The following is a 15,000-nucleotide window of genomic DNA, read 5'->3' as shown; positions in this document are numbered from 1 at the left end:
GTGGCTGGTCTCCAGTTCTATCTCTCCTCCGTAGTTGCCGTATCCCCCTTCCGTTCTAGCTCGGACACGGAACACATATGTAGTACCAGGCTTCAGACCATCTACGGTCATCACATTGGACCTGGTCTTTAGGACTGTGTAGTTCTGCTCTCTCTGGTTCTAATGTTAGAGAGAGAGAGAGAGAGAGAGAGAGAGAGAGAGAGAGAGAGAGAGAGAGAGAGAGAGAGAGAGAGAGACAGAGAGAGAGAGAGAGAGAGAGAGAGAGAGAGAGAGAGAGAGAGAGAGAGAGAGAGAGAGAGAGAGAGCAAGAGAGCAAGAGAGCAAGAGAGCAAGAGAGCAAGAGAGCAAGAGAGCAAGAGAGAGAGATGGAGACAGAGAGAGAGAGAGAGAGAGAGAGAGAGGGGGGTGGAGACACAGAGAGAGGGAGGGAGAGGGAGAGGGAGGCAGAGAGAGAGAGGGAGAGAGAGAGAGAGAGAAACATGCATGTAAATAAAGTGTGTGTGCGCGCATGTGTGTCAGTGAGCAGACTCCCTGCAGAGCCTCTGATACCTTCTCTAATGAGAGACGCTCCACTACACGGATTAGCACTGTTACTGTGGAATATTACCCTTGATCCCTGCCAATAACACACACGTGCGCAAACACATTCACACACACACACTCACACACACACACACACACACACACACACACACACACACACACACACACACACACAGACAGACAGACATACAGACAGACAGACACACACACCTCCGGCTCCTCTTCTGTCTTCTCTCATACTCGTCACACTCCTGTTTTCATCTGTATTCAACGGCCTTGTGTCTTTCACAAGGCTTTTTCAGAGGCTGTTGGGCGTTAGTGTGCTTGGTTAGTGCGCTAGCTAGGATGCATGTGAGGGAGAGGAAGGCTGTGTGTGTGCTGTGTTTACTACTGTTATGATAAACAATTTATTAAAGTTGAAGGTGATCAACACACACACACACACACACACACACACACACACACACACACACACACACACACACACACACACACACACACACACACACACACACACACACACACACACACACACACACACACACACACTCACACACAGCCCTGTGGCAGAGAGGTGTCGAGCTACAGTCTTATAGCTGCCCTTGATTTAGCTTGCCAGGTGCACCGTAGACATCGTTCCATTGGTCCTAGGGTGCTAACTCTGCCTGGCCGATGTGCCGGGTGAGCTAAATCAAGCGCACTCCTGTGCTCGTCAGATACATGTCCAGGTCTAAGACAAGACATAGGAGGAGGAGAAGAGAGGGAAGAAAGGACAGGAGAAGAGAGAGAGAAAGGGAGGTGTGACTGACCTTCTCATAGTAAATGACTTCATACTCCACTATGGCTCCGTTGGGTCTGTCGGGGCCCTGCCACGCCAGAGTGATACTGTCCTTGCTCCTCCTCTCCTTCAGGACCACACTCACTACAGGGGGATGGAAATAGATGGAGGAAGGGGGGTAGAGTGGAATTTGGGGGGTACAGGGAGAAAAGGAGCGAGACAGCGGGGGAGGGTGAAAGGCGGAGGTAGTGGGTGAGAGAGAGAGAGAGAGAGAGAGAGAGAGAGAGAGAGTGTGAGAGAGAGAGAGAGAGAGAGAGAGAGAGAGAGAGAGAGAGTGGGTGAGAGAGAGAGAGAGAGATTACCACTGTGCTATAATGAGAGTTCTCTGCAGTGTGCAGAACTCAGCTATATGTACATGTGTGAAATTACTGACTTTGTGTGTGTGTGTGTCAGAGGGAGTGTCAGAGTGCTCGAGGGGCACAGGTAGAAGTGTGTGTGGGTGACATGTTGAGAGGAGCAGGGTGTGTGACAGTGCGGGAGACATGTAGGACTGTAAACAAGGTTAACAACCTCTCTCCTCGGCCCTCTCTGACACATCCCCTACACGGACCCCATTACTCACCATCACACTCCACGGCCCCCTCAACCTGTCCTAGACACACACACACTCCATGTACTGCGTGTGTCCAGATCCAATCAGCACATGTGAGTGTGTCCTAATTGACAGTCTTCAGCAGATGCAAAGTCCTGGGTGAAGGGTTTGGGACACAGTGAAGAGAGTGTGTGTCTGTGTGTCCTTTCAAATCTGATTAGGTCTAGGCATATTCAATCTCTCATATTACGTGTGTGTGTGTGTGTGTGTGTGTGTGTGTGTGTGTGTTAGACATCAGTCCAGACAACATTACTGAGCAGACATTGACTGCCAATACACTGAAAAGGTAGTGTGTTTGTCCTCGTGTTTGTCCTCGTGTTTGTCCGCGTGTTTGCCCGCGTGTTTGTCCGCGTGTTTGTCCTCGTGTTTGTCCGCGTGTTTGTCCGCGTGTTTGTCCTCGTGTTTGTCCTCGTGTTTGTCCGCGTGTTTGTCCGCGTGTTTGTCCTCGTGTTTGTCCGCGTGTTTGTCCGCGTGTTTGTCCTCGTGTTTGTCCTCGTGTTTGTCCTCGTGTTTGTCCGCGTGTTTGTCCGCGTGTTTGTCCTCGTGTTTGTCCGTGTGTTTGTCCTCGTGTTTGTCAGCGTGTTTGTCCTCGTGTTTGTCAGCGTGTTTGTCCTCGTGTTTGTCCGCGTGTTTGTCCTCGTGTTTGTCCGCGTGTTTGTCCCCGTGTTTGTCCGCGTGTTTGTCCCCGTGTTTGTCAGCGTGTTTGTCCGCGTGTTTGTCCCGCGTGTTTGTCCGCGTGTTTGTCCTCGTGTTTGTCCGTGTGTTTGTCCTCGTGTTTGTCAGCGTGTTTGTCCTCGTGTTTGTCAGCGTGTTTGTCCGCGTGTTTGTCCCCGCGTTTGTCCGCGTGTTTGTCCCCGTGTTTGTCCCCGTGTTTTCCGCGTGTTTGTCCGCGTGTTTGTCCCCGTGTTTGTCCGCGTGTTTTCAGCGTGTTTGTCCTCGTGTTTGTCCCCGTGTTTGTCCTCGTGTTTGTCAGCGTGTTTGTCCTCGTGTTTGTCCTCGTGTTTGTCCGCGTGTTTGTCCCGTGTTTTCCGCGTGTTTGTCCGCGTGTTTGTCCCCGTGTTTGTCCCCGTGTTTTCCGCGTGTTTGTCAGCGTGTTTGTCCCCGTGTTTGTCCGCATGTTTGTCCTCGTGTTTGTCCGCGTGTTTGTCCTCGTGTTTGTCCGCGTGTTTGTCCCCGTGTTTGTCCGCATGTTTGTCCTCGTGTTTTCCGCGTGTTTGTCCCCGTGTTTGTCCCCGTGTTTTTCCGCGTGTTTGTCAGCGTGTTTGTCCCCGTGTTTTCCCGCGTGTTTGTCCGCGTGTTTGTCCCCGTGTTTGTCCCCGTGTTTTTCCGCGTGTTTGTCAGCGTGTTTGTCCCCGTGTTTGTCCGCATGTTTGTCCTCGTGTTTGTCCTCGTGTTTGTCCGCGTGTTTGTCCTCGTGTTTGTCCGCGTGTTTGTCCCCGTGTTTGTCCGCATGTTTGTCCCTCGTGTTTTCCGCGTGTTTGTCCCCGTGTTTGTCCCCGTGTTTTCCGCGTGTTTGTCAGCGTGTTTGTCCCCGTGTTTGTCCGCATGTTTTACCTCGTGTTTGTCCTCGTGTTTGTCCGCGTGTTTGTCCCCGTGTTTGTCCGCGTGTTTGTCCCCGTGTTTGTCCGCGTGTTTGTCCTCGTGTTTGTCCGCGTGTTTGTCCGCGTGTTTGTCCTCGTGTTTGTCCCCGTGTTTGTCCGCGTGTTTGTCCTCGTGTTTGTCCCCGTGTTTGTCCGCGTGTTTGTCCTCGTGTTTGTCCCCGTGTTTGTCCGCGTGTTTGTCCGCGTGTTTGTCCTCGTGTTTGTCCGCGTGTTTGTCCGCGTGTTTGTCCGCGTGTTTGTCAGCGTGTTTGTCCCCGTGTTTGTCCGCGTGTTTGTCCGCGTGTTTGTCCCCGTGTTTGTCCTCGTGTTTGTCCGCGTGTTTGTCCCCGTGTTTGTCAGCGTGTTTGTCAGCGTGTTTGTCCGCGTGTTTGTCCCCGTGTTTGTCCGCGTGTTTGTCAGCGTGTTTGTCCCCGTGTTTGTCCCCGTGTTTGTCCGCGTGTTTGTCCGCGTGTTTGTCAGCGTGTTTGTCAGCGTGTTTGTCCGCGTGTTTGTCCCCGTGTTTGTCCGCGTGTTTGTCCTCGTGTTTGTCCCCGTGTTTGTCCGCGTGTTTGTCCGCGTGTTTGTCCCCGTGTTTGTCCGCGTGTTTGTCCGCGTGTTTGTCCCCGTGTTTGTCCGCGTGTTTTCAGCGTGTTTGTCCTCGTGTTTGTCCTCGTGTTTGTCCGCGTGTTTGTCCGCGTGTTTGTCCCCGTGTTTGTCCTCGTGTTTGTCCGCGTGTTTGTCCGCGTGTTTGTCCCCGTGTTTGTCAGCATGTTTGTCAGCGTGTTTGTCCCCGTGTTTGTCCCCGTGTTTGTCCGCGTGTTTGTCCGCGTGTTTGTCAGCGTGTTTGTCAGCGTGTTTGTCCGCGTGTTTGTCCCGTGTTTGTCCGCGTGTTTGTCCTCGTGTTTGTCCCCGTGTTTGTCCGCGTGTTTGTCCGCGTGTTTGTCCCCGTGTTTGTCCGCGTGTTTGTCCGCGTGTTTGTCCCCGTGTTTGTCCGCGTGTTTTTCAGCGTGTTTGTCCGCGTGTTTGTCCTCGTGTTTGTCCGCGTGTTTGTCCCCGTGTTTGTCCGCGTGTTTGTCCTCGTGTTTGTCCGCGTGTTTGTCCGCGTGTTTGTCCCCGTGTTTGTCAGCGTGTTTGTCCTCGTGTTTGTCCGTGTGTTTGTCCTCGTGTTTGTCCGCGTGTTTGTCCTCGTGTTTGTCCGCGTGTTTGTCCTCGTGTTTGTCCCCGTGTTTGTCCCCGTGTTTGTCCGCGTGTTTGTCCTCGTGTTTGTCCGCGTGTTTGTCCGCGTGTTTGTCCCCGTGTTTGTCCGCGTGTTTGTCCCCGTGTTTGTCCGCGTGTTTGTCCTCGTGTTTGTCCGCGTGTTTGTCCGCGTGTTTGTCCCCGTGTTTGTCCCCGTGTTTGTCCGCGTGTTTGTCCGCGTGTTTGTCCGCGTGTTTGTCCTCGTGTTTGTCCGCGTGTTTGTCCGCGTGTTTGTCCCCGTGTTTGTCCGCGTGTTTGTCCGCGTGTTTGTCCGCGTGTTTGTCCTCGTGTTTGTCCCCGTGTTTGTCCGCGTGTTTGTCCCCGTGTTTGTCCGCGTGTTTGTCCCCGTGTTTGTCCTCGTGTTTGTCCGCGTGTTTGTCCGCGTGTTTGTCCTCGTGTTTGTCCGTGTGTTTGTCCCCGTGTTTGTCAGCGTGTTTGTCCTCGTGTTTGTCAGCGTGTTTGTCCTCGTGTTTGTCCGCGTGTTTGTCCTCGTGTTTGTCCTCGTGTTTGTCAGCGTGTTTGTCCTCGTGTTTGTCAGCGTGTTTGTCCGCGTGTTTGTCCGCGTGTTTGTCCGCGTGTTTGTCCTCGTGTTTGTCAGCGTGTTTGTCCTCGTGTTTGTCAGCGTGTTTGTCCTCGTGTTTGTCAGCGTGTTTGTCCGCGTTTGTCCTCGTGTTTGTCCGCGTGTTTGTCCGCGTGTTTGTCCCCGTGTTTGTCCTCGTGTTTGTCCGCGTGTTTGTCCGCGTGTTTGTCCTCGTGTTTGTCCGCGTGTTTGTCCGCGTGTTTGTCCTCGTGTTTGTCCTCGTGTTTGTCCGCGTGTTTGTCCCCGTGTTTGTCCGCGTGTTTGTCCGCGTGTTTGTCCGCGTGTTTGTCCGCGTGTTTGTACGTGTGTTTGTCCCCGTGTTTGTCCGCGTGTTTGTACGCGTGTTTGTCCGCGTGTTTGTCCCCGTGTTTGTACGCGTGTTTGTCAGCGTGTTTGTCCTCGTGTTTGTCCGCGTGTTTGTCCCCGTGTTTGTCCCCGTGTTTGTCCTCGTGTTTGTCCCCGTGTTTGTCCCCGTGTTTGTCCGCGTGTTTGTCCGCGTGTTTGTCCGCGTGTTTGTCCCCGTGTTTGTCCGCGTGTTTGTCCCCGTGTTTGTCCGCGTGTTTGTCCCCGTGTTTGTCCGCGTGTTTGTCCGCGTGTTTGTCCGCGTGTTTGTCCCCGTGTTTGTCCGCGTGTTTGTCCCCGTGTTTGTCCGCGTGTTTGTCCGCGTGTTTGTCCCCGTGTTTGTCCGCGTGTTTGTCCCCGTGTTTGTCCGCGTGTTTGTCCCCGTGTTTGTCCCCGTGTTTGTCCGCGTGTTTGTACGTGTGTTTGTCCCCGTGTTTGTCCGCGTGTTTGTCCTCGTGTTTGTCCGCGTGTTTGTCCGCGTGTTTGTCCCCGTGTTTGTCCCCGTGTTTGTCCGCGTGTTTGTACGTGTGTTTGTCCCCGTGTTTGTCCGCGTGTTTGTACGCGTGTTTGTCCGCGTGTTTGTCCGCGTGTTTGTACGCGTGTTTGTCCTCGTGTTTGTCCGCGTGTTTGTCCCCGTGTTTGTCCCCGTGTTTGTCCCCGTGTTTGTCCGCGTGTTTGTCCCCGTGTTTGTCCGCGTGTTTGTCCGCGTGTTTGTCCGCGTGTTTGTCCCCGTGTTTGTCCGCGTGTTTGTCCCCGTGTTTGTCCGCGTGTTTGTCCGCGTGTTTGTCCCCGTGTTTGTCCCCGTGTTTGTCCGCGTGTTTGTCCCCGTGTTTGTCCGCGTGTTTGTCCCCGTGTTTGTCCCCGTGTTTGTCCGCGTGTTTGTCCCCGTGTTTGTCCGCGTGTTTGTACGCGTGTTTGTCCCCGTGTTTGTCCGCGTGTTTGTCCCCGTGTTTGTCCGCGTGTTTGTCCCCGTGTTTGTCCCCGTGTTTGTCCGCGTGTTTGTACGCGTGTTTGTCCCCGTGTTTGTCCGCGTGTTTGTCCGCGTGTTTGTCCCCGTGTTTGTCCGCGTGTTTGTCCCCGTGTTTGTCCCCGTGTTTGTCCCCGTGTTTGTCCCCGTGTTTGTCCGCGTGTTTGTACGCGTGTTTGTCCCCGTGTTTGTCCGCGTGTTTGTCCCCGTGTTTGTCCGCGTGTTTGTCCCCGTGTTTGTCCCCGTGTTTGTCCGCGTGTTTGTCCTCGTGTTTGTCCCCGTGTTTGTCCCCGTGTTTGTCCCCGTGTTTGTCCCCGTGTTTGTCCCCGTGTTTGTCCCCGTGTTTGTCCTCGTGTTTGTCCCCGTGTTTGTCCCCGTGTTTGTCCCCGTGTTTGTCCTCGTGTTTGTCCCCGTGTTTGTCCCCGTGTTTGTCCGCGTGTTTGTCCCCGTGTTTGTCCCCGTGTTTGTCCGCGTGTTTGTACGCGTGTTTGTCCGCGTGTTTGTCCGCGTGTTTGTCCTCGTGTTTGTCCCCGTGTTTGTCCGCGTGTTTGTCCCCGTGTTTGTCCCCTTGTTTGTACGCGTGTTTGTACGCGTGTTTGTCCCCGTGTTTGTCCCCGTGTTTGTACGCGTGTTTGTCCCCGTGTTTGTCCTCGTGTTTGTCCCCGTGTTTGTCCCCGTGTTTGTCCGCGTGTTTGTCCCCGTGTTTGTCCCCGTGTTTGTACGCGTGTTTGTCCGCGTGTTTGTCCTCGTGTTTGTCCCCGTGTTTGTACGCGTGTTTGTCCCCTTGTTTGTCCGCGTGTTTGTCCTCGTGTTTGTCCCCGTGTTTGTCCCCGTGTTTGTCCGCGTGTTTGTCCCCGTGTTTGTCCCCGTGTTTGTACGCGTGTTTGTCCGCGTGTTTGTCCCCGTGTTTGTCCCCGTGTTTGTCCGCGTGTTTGTACGCGTGTTTGTCCCCGTGTTTGTACGCGTGTTTGTCCGTGTGTTTGTCCTCGTGTTTGTACGCGTGTTTGTCCCCGTGTTTGTCCCCGTGTTTGTCCCCGTGTTTGTCCCCGTGTTTGTACGCGTGTTTGTCCCCGTGTTTGTCCCCATGTTTGTCCCCGTGTTTGTCCCCGTGTTTGTACGCGTGTTTGTCCGTGTGTTTGTCCTCGTGTTTGTACGCGTGTTTGTCCCCGTGTTTGTCCGCGTGTTTGTCCGCGTGTTTGTCCCTGTGTTTGTCCCCGTGTTTGTCCCCGTGTTTGTCCCCGTGTTTGTACGCGTGTTTGTCCCCGTGTTTGTCCGCGTGTTTGTCCGCGTGTTTGTCCGCGTGTTTGTACGCGTGTTTGTCCGCGTGTTTGTCCGCGTGTTTGTACGCGTGTTTGTCCGCGTGTTTGTACGCGTGTTTGTCCCGTGTTTGTACGCGTGTTTGTCCCCGTGTTTGTCCCCGTGTTTGTCCGCGTGTTTGTCCCCGTGTTTGTCCGCGTGTTTGTCCGCGTGTTTGTCCGCGTGTTTGTCCGCGTGTTTGTCCCCGTGTTTGTCCGCGTGTTTGTACGCGTGTTTGTCCGCGTGTTTGTACGCGTGTGTTCCTACCTGTCTGGCTGGTGGTGACATTAACTATCACAGCTCCCCTGGGTGTGGGACTCAGATCAGACACTCCATTCAGGCTCTCTATGGTGAAGCTGTAGTTGCTGTGTGGCTGCAGGTCAGTGACCATCACCATAGCCACAGAGAGACCAAACTGCCTCGGCACAAAATGGACTCCGCTGCCACAGGGCGCACACTTCATGTCGTCTCCAGAGCACTTCCTGCAGCGGAGGCTGTAGGTGATGTCACCTCGACCTCCCGTGTCACGTGGGGGACTCCATTCTAGTGTGACACATGTCTCATTGACCGTGGAGATGGTGTTCTCTGGAGCCGAAGGGGGACCTGGGAGGAGAGAGGGGACAGACGGTGAGTGTGTGTGTGTCTGTCACTGTGTGTATGATGGGATCATTTCAGTGCTGCAATGATGAATGGTGATTCAGGCTCCAGTGTCTGGACTGATGACATCTCATCAGCAGCAAGATGACTAGTGAGGCCCAGGGGGCCTCTAAAGCCTGGGCCTTTCCTGATCATGCTGCCCAGTGGCAGGCCTCTGTAAAGGGCAGCAGGTGGGGGCCAGGGAGAGGAGGGCAGGGGGTAATAGAGGCTGTCTACCGTAAATCTGATGACAGCGGATGATGTGTGACAGGGAGCCTGATGTCTGCCCCTCTCTCGCCCTCTCCCTCCTCCCTCACATCGTCTCCTCTCTCCCTGTGTCTTCCTCCCTCACATCTTCTCCTCTCTCGCCCTCTCCCTCCTCCCTCACATCTTCTCCTCTCTCGCCCTCTCCCTCCTCCCTCACATCTTCTCCTCTCTCGCCCTCTCCCTCCTCCCTCACATCTTCTCCTCTCTCGCCCTCTCCCTCCTCCCTCACGTCTTCTCCTCTCTCGACCTCTCCCTCCTCCCTCACATCTTCTCCTCTCTCGCCCTCTCCCTCCTCCCTCACATCTTCTCCTCTCTCGCCCTCTCCCTCCTCCCTCACATCTTCTCCTCTCTCGCCCTCTCCCTCCTCCCTCACATCTTCTCCTCTCTCGCCATCTCCTTCCTCCCTCACATCTTCTCCTCTCTCGCCCCTCTCCCTCCTCCCTCACATCTTCTCCTCTCTCCCTGTATCTTCCTCATCGTCTCTCTCTCGCCCTCTCACTCCTCCCTCACATCTGCTCCTCTCTCGCCCTCGCCCTCGCCCTCCTCCCTCACATCTTCTCCTCTCTCGCCCTCTCCCTCCTCCCTCACATCTTCTCCTCTCTCCCTGTATCTTCCTCCCTCACGTCTTCTCCTCTCTCCCTGTATCTTCCTCACATCTTCTCCTCTCTCGCCCTCTCCCTCCTCCCTCACATCTTCTCCTCTCTCGCCCTCTCCCTCCTCCCTCACATCTTCTCCTCTCTCGCCCTCTCCCTCATCCCTCACATCTTCTCCTCTCTCGACCTCTCCCTCCTCCCTCACATCTTCTCCTCTCTCGCCCTCTCCCTCCTCCCTCACATCTTCTCCTCTCTCCCTGTATCTTCCTCCCTCACATCTTCTCCTCTCTCCCTGTATCTTCCTCCCTCACGTCTTCTCCTCTCTCCCTGTATCTTCCTCACATCTTCTCCTCTCTCGCCCTCTCCCTCCTCCCTCACATCTTCTCCTCTTTCGCCCTCTCCCTCCTCCCTCACATCTTCTCCTCTCTCGCCCTCTCCCTCATCCCTCACATCTTCTCCTCTCTCGACCTCTCCCTCCTCCCTCACATCTTCTCCTCTCTCGCCCTCTCCCTCCTCCCTCACATCTTCTCCCTCTCCCTGTATCTTCCTCCCTCACATCTTCTCCTCTCTCCCTGTATCTTCCTCCCTCACGTCTTCTCCTCTCTCCCTGTATCTTCCTCACATCTTCTCCTCTCTCGCCCTCTCCCTCCTCCCTCACATCTTCTCCTCTCTCGCCCTCTCCCTCCTCCCTCACATCTTCTCCTCTCTCGCCCTCTCCCTCCTCCCTCACATCTTCTCCTCTCTCGCCCTCTCCCTCCTCCCTCACATCTTCTCCTCTCTCGCCCTCTCCCTCCTCCCTCACGTCTTCTCCTCTCTCCCTGTATCTTCTTCACATCTTCTCCTCTCTCGCCCCTCTCTCTCCTCCCTCACATCTTCTCCTCTCTCCCTGTATCTTCTTCACATCTTCTCCTCTCTCGCCCCTCTCTCTCCTCCCTCACATCTTCTCCTCTCTCCCTGTATCTTCCTCCCTGTTCTTCTTCTCATCTCTCCCAAATGGTCATTTCCACCCTTCTCTCTCATCCCTATTTCAGTCCTTTTCCAACTCTTTCTAACACCTCTCCCCACCTTTCAACCACCCCCAAAAGCTCCTCTCCTCATCACCTCCTTGAAGTGGGAGACGGAGAGAGAGAGACGAGAGACAAAAGAAAAAAGAGGCAGAGAGAGAGCGTGTAAAAGAAAGAGACAGATAGAACAGGATAAGATCGAGTAGGCGACAGAGATGTGTATCCGTGTGTTCGTGTGTTCGTGTGTGTGTGGCGAGGTGACACATCTGTGAGAGCCGTTGCTCATTTCCAGCTCATATCCCCTGTCACATCACACCTGCTGCAACGATTAATACGTTTGATCTACCATAACCTCCTAATGGGTTTCACTCCTTCCCACACATGTGTGTATGTCTCTCCCCATCCTCCCTCTCCCTACACTCCTCTCTCTCTCTCTCTCTCTCTCTCTCTCTCTCTCTCTCTCTCCTCTCTCTCTCTCTCTCCCTCTTTCTTTCTATCTATCTATCTAGCTCGTCTCTCTCTCTCTCCCTCTTTCTTTCTATCTATCTAGCTCGTCTCTCTCTCCCTCTTTCTTTCTATCTATCTAGCTCGTCTCTCTCTCTCTCTCCCTCTTTCTTTCTATCTATCTAGCTCGTGTCTCTCTCTCTATCTCTCTGTGTGGGAGATGCGTCAGGATGTGGTTGGTGGTCGGTGCCCATCCTGCCGGTACCTCCGGTGGATTCAGACAGACAGAACCTCTAGTATCAGCTCGTGTCGGGAGTATCATAGAGTATCATTGAGTCACGGTATCAGTGTCCTCTAATAGGATCCCCGTAAGCTCAGACAGACAATTAAAGTGATCTCGAAGAGCAGTGATATGTATCTAGAGAACTGTCTGTGATCAAAGGCTTTTACAAAAGGCATTATTGTCAAAGAAGCGGCAATGACAATGCATTCAACGGAACGCAACCAAATAGAGTTTTGAGGATGCCAATAAACAGTAGGTGTGTGGATGTTTGGTGCTTGTGCTCGTCTGCAAGTGTGTCTCGGTGAGTGTCTGTGCATGTTTTGGTGTGTGTGCGTGCGTGTGTGTGTGTGTGTGTGTGTGTGTGTGTGTGTGTGTGTGTGTGTGTGTGTGTGTGTGTGTGTGTGTGTGTGTGTGTGTGTGTGTGTGTGTGTGTGTGTGTGTGCTGCTCACGTGTGCAGGCCATGGAGCGCGGGTCCGTCTCCGCGCGGTGGAAGCCTTTCTCACACACACACTCGGAGGCTCTCTCCAGGTGGGAGGAGCTATGTGGCGGACATTTTGTGCAGTAGGCGTCGGTTGCTGAGGCCTTGTAGGAGCCCGGTCTGCACGCTGGGGAGAGAGGAGAGAACAGAAGGTAATAAATGTGCCACTACACCAGGTCGACAAGGTAAGACAGCAGTGGGGAACTGGAAAACACAAGGCTACAAAATGAGAACACCACAGTTCTACTGGAAAAAATGACTTTTATTTCTATGTTTCTGTGGTGTCTACAACCTGAAAAGGTATAACACTGGGTTCAAATGTGCCACTACTGAATGCATTGTACATTTGGTGATTATACTCCTCTGAGGGTAAATGGCCCTTTCCACTGTCAGGAGATTGAAGGTGTTTGGAAGCGCAATTCCATAGATGGAGTGTGTGTGTGTGTGTGTGTGTGTGTGTGTGTGTGTGTGTGTGTGTGTGTGTGTGTGTGTGTGTGTGCGCAGATGGATCAATGCCATGACAGATTCCTTTGGGTGCTGATTACGTGTGCCGAGCGTGTGTGTGTTAAGAATGCGGAGTGTGTGTGGATTGCGTGTGCCGTTGCTTGATTTAATCAAGCAACGCAACGCCATAAATGACCCTTGTCACACACACACAGTCCAACACACACACACCAGAGTGACCTGCAGCTCTGGGAATACTAGGAACTGAGCAACATATGCCTCTCAACGCACACAGAAAAAAGGCACACACACCGCACACACTACCGGTCAAACGTTTTAGAATACCTTCTCATTCAAGGGTTTTCCTTTATTTTTTTACTATTTTCTACATTGTCAAAAAATAGTGACGACATCAAAACTATGAAATAACACATATGGAATCATGTAGTAACACTTTTTGGGTTACAACAAGTCTAAATATATTTTCTATTTGAGATAGCCACCCTTTGCCATGATGACAGCTTTGCCCACTCTTGGCATTCTCTCAACCAGCTTCACCTGGAATGCATTTCCAACAGGAGTTCCCACATATGCTGAGCACTTGTTGGCTGCTTTTCCTTCACTCTGCGGTCCGACTCATCCCAAACCATCTCAATTGGGTTGAGCTTGGCAGATTGTGGAGGCCAGGTCATCTGATGCAGCACTCCATCGCCCTCCTTCTTGGTAAAATACACTGCCTAGAGGTGTGTTGGGTCATTGTCCTGTTGAAAAACAACTTATAGTCCCACTAAGCCCAAACAATGGGATGGCGTATCGCTGCAGAAAGCTGTGGTAGCCATGCTGGTTAAGTGTGCCTTGAATTCTAAATCAATCACAGTGACACCAGCAAATAACCCCCACACCATAACGCCTCCTCCTCCATGCTTCATGGTGGGAAATACACAAGGAGATCATCCGTTCACCCACACAGCGTCTCACAAAGACACGGCGGTTGGAACCAAAAATCTCACATTTGACCTCGAGACCAAAGGACAGATTTCCACCGGACTAATATCCATTGCTTGTGTTTCTTGGCCCAAGGAAGTCTCTTCTTATTATTGGTGCCTTTAGTAGTGGCCAAGAGTGTGCAAAGCTGTCATCAAGTCAAAGGGTGACTACTTTGAAGCATCCCAAATATAAAATATGTGTTGATTTGTTTAACACTTTTTGGGTTACTACATGATTCCATATGTGTTATTTCATAGTTTTGATGTCTTCAATATTATTCTGCAATGTAGAAAATAGTAAAAAATAAAGAAAAACCCTTGAATGAGTAGGTGTCCTAAAACTTTTGAAAGGTAGTGTATTACATAGTAATATACAATCACACACACATATACCAAGAAATGGCCTAAATGCCACAATATCCAAAAAATACACATTAACCAGCTGAATAAAACAGGCGAGAGGAAAGGAGAGAGCAGAAGAAAATACAGAAGAACTAGAGAGAGCAGGAGAAAATATAGAAGAACTAGAGAGAGCAGGAGAAAATATAGAAGAACTAGAGAGAGCAGGAGAAAAGACAGACAAACTAGAGAGAGCAGGAGAAAATACAGAAGAACTAGAGAGAGCAGGGGAAAAGACAGAAGAACTAGAGAGAGCAGGAGAAAAGACAGAAGAACTAGAGAGAGCAGGAGAAAAGACAGAAGAACTAGAGAGAGCAGGAGAAAAGACAGAAGAACTAGAGAGAGCAGGGGAAAAGACAGAAGAACTAGAGAGAGCAGGGGAAAAGACAGAAGAACTAGAGAGAGCAGGAGAAAATACAGAAGAACTAGAGAGAGCAGGAGAAAAGACAGAAGAACTAGAGAGAGCAGGGGGAAAGACAGAAGAACTAGAGAGAGCAGGGGAAAAGACAGAAGAACTAGAGAGAGCAGGGGAAAAGACAGAAGAACTAGAGAGAGCAGGAGAAAAGACAGAAGAACTAGAGAGAGCAGGAGAAAAGACAGAAGAACTAGAGAGAGCAGGAGAAAAGACAGAAGAACTAGAGAGAGCAGGGGAAAAGACAGAAGAACTAGAGAGAGCAGGGGGAAAGACAGAAGAACTAGAGAGAGCAGGGGAAAAGACAGAAGAACTAGAGAGAGCAGGGGAAAAGACAGAAGAACTAGAGAGAGCAGGGGAAAAGACAGAAGAACTAGAGAGAGCAGGAGAAAATACAGAAGAATAGAAATAGAGGGGATAAAGTGGACAAAAAAAGAATAGATAGGACACCATGTGCTAAACTAAATTGTTTAATAAAGGGCCTAAAAATACTACTCATTGTGTATATTTCCTTTCTACTCTCTCTTAGTAAATCACTCATCTTCTTTAACTTAGTCGTTCCACTCTTTGGTCTCTCTGACTTTTCCACCTGTATTTAGGAAAATCAGCCATATTTAGGCAAATCATTAATCATAGAGGAGCTAAGTCCCCTAGCACAATCCCCCATGGACGTTAGCACTGTGTGTGTGTGTGTGTATTTTTCCGTGTATCAGCGAAGAGGGGAGCAGAGAAGGGACCTTGGCCCATTCTGCTCTGGCAAGTATAAAGCCCAGACACACACAACCCCACACACACACACACATCATTGCAGAGGACAGTAGTTTCAGTCTACACAGCCTTAGTAGGTTTTGATCAGGCAGCTGTAAGGACGCCCGGCTTGGCGCGAGGCCCCCTGTCTGTCTGTCTGTCTGTCTGTCTGTCTGTCTGTCTGTCTGTCTGTCTGTCTGTCTGTCTGTCTGTCTGTCTGTCTGTCTGTCTCTGTCTGTCTGTCTGTCTGTCTGTCTGTCTGTCTGTCTGTCTGTCTGTCTGTCTGTCTGTCGAGGTCCTTTATGTCCCTGTTCCAGAAGCAGAACTCTCCG

The 15,000-nt window shown here is 51.9% G+C and overlaps 2 protein-coding genes across 3 annotated transcripts in view; one reads left to right on the top strand and one right to left on the bottom strand.

Annotated features, from left to right (window-relative positions):
- Positions 1-15,000, top strand: part of LOC127907673 (uncharacterized) — a 308,290-nt gene that overhangs the window by 215,630 nt on the left and 77,660 nt on the right. The window lies entirely within an intron of this gene.
- The window catches only part of epha4b (eph receptor A4b), a 167,448-nt gene that overhangs the window by 90,585 nt on the left and 61,863 nt on the right, over positions 1-15,000 (bottom strand). For both annotated transcript variants that reach the window (XR_008065426.1, XM_052464201.1), the window contains exons 6-9: positions 11,652-11,807; positions 8,242-8,577; positions 1,353-1,465; positions 1-159 (exon numbers count right to left, since the gene is read on the bottom strand). The exon at positions 1-159 is cut by the window's left edge and continues 4 nt beyond it. Coding sequence is in view for 1 of the 2 variants with exons in the window: in XM_052464201.1 (XP_052320161.1) it covers positions 1-159; positions 1,353-1,465; positions 8,242-8,577; positions 11,652-11,807 (764 nt within the window). In the remaining variant the exon portion in view is untranslated. The remainder of the gene's footprint in view (positions 160-1,352; positions 1,466-8,241; positions 8,578-11,651; positions 11,808-15,000) is intronic.

Source organism: Oncorhynchus keta, chromosome 15, assembly GCF_023373465.1.
Source record: "Oncorhynchus keta strain PuntledgeMale-10-30-2019 chromosome 15, Oket_V2, whole genome shotgun sequence".
NCBI lineage: Eukaryota > Metazoa > Chordata > Actinopteri > Salmoniformes > Salmonidae > Oncorhynchus > Oncorhynchus keta.
The sequence above is the reverse complement of the archived record's forward strand: the minus strand, read 5'-3'. Positions and strand labels throughout refer to the sequence as shown.